Here is a 4,063-nt window from a genome sequence, read left to right on the forward strand (position 1 = left end):
AATTCTTCAGCGCTCAGCTTTCTTCACAGACCAACTCTCACATCCATACATGACCACTGGAAAAACCATAGCCTTGACTAGATGGACCTTTGTTGGCAAAGTAATATCTCTGCTTTTCAATATGCTATCTAGGTTGGTCATAACTTTCCTTTCAAGGGGTAAGTGTCTTTTAATTTAATGGCTGCAATTATCATAGTATTTATCATTTCTTTCTGCCTGTTTCCCCTGCCAAAGTGTGAGCACCTCAGGAATACTGCTTAGGTCTTGATCATTTGGGGACACACCACCACAACCACCTCCCCACCTCCTAGGGCCCAGCTAGGTGCTTTCAGTAAATGTTTACTGAGTGAATAAATGAACGCAGATTTGCCAGCCAATGAGTCAGGGCACTGCACTCCCTTTCATCACTCACAAACCCAGACACACAGTAATGCAAACAGTCTCTTACACATTCACACCCACTCACATTCATTCAAAGAACCCCAAAATACCACAGAACCACCTCCCAGCTTCCTGATGTCAGCCGTGCATCAAAGAAGAGCCTTACCCACTGTCCTGCATCCACCGTACTACCCCACCAATGCCCAGTACTCCCGCCTCACCTCTGGAATGATGGGGGCTGTAGGAGGAAGGAAAGCCAAGCTGGACCTTTAGCTCCCAGCATGGGCAGTATCCAGCTACAGATGGCACTCCCCTCCTCCCTTCCTTGGGGCTCACTTCTTTCCTCTGCTGAAAACCTGGATCCCTGGGCTTGGCACATTGAAGAAGAGGCCTGGGAGCCAGAACTCCTGGGTTCCTTCCTCACTCATCTAGTCCTGTCTCTGAATCCAGGCGCATAGTGGGCCATTGTCCTCCTCTCCTAGCACCAGCACAGCAATTTGTAGGAAAAGAGCCAGGACGAGGAGACCCCATGCCCAGAGTGGTGGAAGGGCCTTAATGTGAAATAATTATATTAGCCACCCTTTACTGGGCACCTAATAAGGGTCAGATACTGAGGCCAGTGCTTTGTTACCTTCATGATAACTCATTTAATCCTTACAACAACCCTTTTCCTGAAGAATACCCTTGAGGAGCCGCTAGTTAGCCTAAAACCACCAGCTGAGACTGGCACGCAGGTCTCGAACCCCAGAATCATCAACTGTCAAGATTTAGAGAGTTGGGGGGTGGGTGGGGTGGAAGTGCTGGAGGTCCTTAGGGATAAACCTGGGGAAAGGGGTCCTGGGATTCCGGGATAAAGGGGCTCGGAGCGCCGCAGCGGGGGTCACTCTCCTGTGGGTACCTGGGCGGGGCCGGGGCGCTACCCGCTAGCCCCGGGAGGCGCGGGGCGGTGGCCCAGGCTCACAGGCCAAGATGGCTGTTAATTAAAGTGCTGGCACCAGCTCCTCTCTGCAAAGTTTGAAGCCGTTATTTTCCACTCCAGCGAAGCGGGGAGAATCCGGCTGGGCTGACAGAGACGCCACACCGCGCCTGGGGAGCGGGCGCTCTTTCTGGGCGGGGGGCGGACCGCCCTGCCACACCGAGCGCGCCCTGGAACCCCAGGGCGAGGCCGGGGGTGCGTGCTCCGCCCTCCGCGGCCTCGGGCGGCCAGCCGCAGTTTCACCGGCGGATTCTGGAAGGACTCCCGGTGGCGGACGAGCCCCGGCGGCATAGCCGAGGAGGGACCCGTGTGCGCGCGAACTAGGGGGCGGGGGGAAGGGGGCTTGTATATATCACACATCGATGACCGCGCACTTGTCCCTCGGGTCAACAGCCTGTCACTCTTGGGGGGAGTGACTTCCTTCTCCTGCGCTCCAAGCCTACCTCCTTTCGGGCAGTAAACGCTATCCAAAGACCCATCAGGAGGGTTAGAGGAGCTTGGAGTCAGGCTGCCAGTTTGAATGCCGTCTCTGTCCCTTAATAGTTGCGTGACTTTGGGTAAATCTCTTAACTTCCCAGAGCCCCAGTGCTCCCTCTGTGAAATGAAAATAATGATGGGCTTTACCTCTTTGAATTGCAGTTGAGATCTGGTGTGATGGTGTATGTAAAGCATTCAACACAGGGCCTGGCACACTGTAAGCCCTGAATAAAATGCTATTGATTGCATTTTTAGCTCCTTCCATGGTGAGGGGATCACTCTAACCAGGGCTCAGCTGTGCTTAAAAAGTCCTATCTCACCACCCCTGAGTTGACATCCTCTTGTCCCTGTCCTCCTCCCGGCTCAGGTGGGGTTAATCAATCCCAGCTTTGGGAGGGAAGAAAGGAAAGGGGCTAGAGGGTCATCTTTTAGCAGCAGCTAGTGGCCTCTGAATGGCAGAGCCCTCCAGAGTAGACTGGATACAGGAGGGTGAGAGAAGCAGTGGAGCAACATGAACTGGGCTTCATATAATGTGACAAATATTTTGATGGAAGCAGACGCCTTTTAGTTTATGCAACATAAACACTTTACTGCACTTGAGGAAAAGGATTGCCTCATACAATCTGATGGAGAAAAGAGTTAGAAGCTCAGGAGGCTGGTGGCAGGGAAGGAGGGTGTGGAGCCAAGGGGCTGGGTGAGATCAACCCCTCTTGGAAGCTGGGAAAGGGGGCGTCACCAGCCAGGGACATGTCTATACTGGTCAGAATGGAGAAATTACCTGGGGTGCCCACTTTCTCAGTGCCCCAATTTCCCCCTTGTCTAAAAGCAGGGAGAAAGGAATTGATCAGAGTAAGATGGAGGAGTCCCTGGCCCCATCCCCAGGAAAAAGCAGCCTGACCTGGCCTGGAGCGCAGGGAGGAAGAAGTAGAGGTTAAGGAGGTATGGGTAGAGGATCCTGCTCCTCCTGGGGTAAGGCGGTCCCGGGAACATCCAGGTGCCCCCCCCCCAAAAAAAAGAGGAGGGAGCAGCTGCGGTTAGTACTTGGAATTCTGTGGGCACCCTGACAGGCGTACCGGCCCACCTCCATCTCCCAAACAGGCGATCTGAGAGACCTGAGTGTGGACTCGCCCCATCGACGCCCTCCTGCCTTCCCCTCTTCTCCCCGCTCATAACACGCTTCCTTGTCCTTCCTTCTTGCTCCTCTCTTCGTCCTCCTCTCAATCTCTCTTTGTGCCCTGAAGACCGAGGCGCCCTACTGCAGCCCCCGCCTCCTGCGGGCAGTGGCCCCTCGCGCCTCTCTCTGCTCTAGGTTTTCTTCATACCAGACCCTCGAAGCCTCTCCTCTCCTAGTCACCCTCGGCGCTCTCTAGTTCTGCCTAGGGCTCCCTCTTCTACTAGTTCTTTGGTTCCTACTCGCCCCTTCTCTAGGGGAGCCTCTTCTGCGTCCCGGACTCTAGCCCTCTCTCTATCTCCAACGCTCAGTCTCTTGCTCGCCTTGGGTCTCGCGGCTCCAGCCCTCTACCCGGCGGCCCCGCCCAGAGCCCCGCCCCTCTAAGTGGGCGGAGCCACACCTCTCACAACCCAATTAGGCGCCGGCCCAGCCTTCAGCCCCACCCCTCGCGGCGCAGAGTGGGCGGGGCTGGACCGCGCGGAGGGGGCGGTGGTTCCAGCACCGGGAGGCGGGAGGAATCGGCAGCAGGCGGCTGCCGCTGCGCTCAGTTCGGCCGCGCAGCGGGAGGGAGGCGCGAGGCAGGAGCCGGCGGCTGGGCTCGGCAGCGCATCCAGCGCAGCGCGGCGCCCCGGGCCCGGCCCCATGCCCGCAGTCCAGCTGGACCGCCCTTGAGCGCGGGCACCTCGCCCGTGCCCCCTGCCGCCGGCACCATTGCCCCGACGGCGCGGCCGGGCGGCCCGGCGCTCCCCAGGCTCCGCGCCGGCCGGAAGACGCTGCTGGCGGCCGCCGCGGGCGTGGTGATGCTGCTGGTGCTGGTGGTGCTCATCCCCGTGCTGGTGAGCTCGGGAGGCCCGGATGGCCACTATGAGATGCTGGGCACCTGCCGCATGGTGTGTGACCCCCTACCCCGCGCGGGGCCCGCGCCGGCGCGCGGCCCGACGCGGCGACGCCCTGAGCGAGCAGAGCGGCGCGCCCCCGCCCTCCACGCTGGTGCAGGGCCCCCAGGGGAAGCCGGGACGCACAGGCAAGCCGGGCCCCCCTGGGCCCCCCGGGGACCC

At 58.8% G+C, this 4,063-nt stretch overlaps 1 protein-coding gene across 1 annotated transcript in view; it reads left to right on the plus strand.

The window, feature by feature from the left end:
* The window catches only part of C1QL1 (complement component 1, q subcomponent-like 1), a 21,244-nt gene that overhangs the window by 10,161 nt on the left and 7,020 nt on the right, over positions 1-4,063 (plus strand). The window contains 3 exon segments of the mRNA XM_010832510.1: positions 1,421-1,666; positions 3,317-4,015; positions 4,017-4,057. Coding sequence (XP_010830812.1) covers positions 1,421-1,666; positions 3,317-4,015; positions 4,017-4,057 — 986 coding nt within the window.

This window comes from Bison bison, unplaced genomic scaffold (genome assembly GCF_000754665.1).
Source record: "Bison bison bison isolate TAMUID 2011002044 unplaced genomic scaffold, Bison_UMD1.0 scf7180017861046, whole genome shotgun sequence".
In the NCBI taxonomy this organism is placed as follows: Eukaryota; Metazoa; Chordata; class Mammalia; order Artiodactyla; family Bovidae; genus Bison; species Bison bison.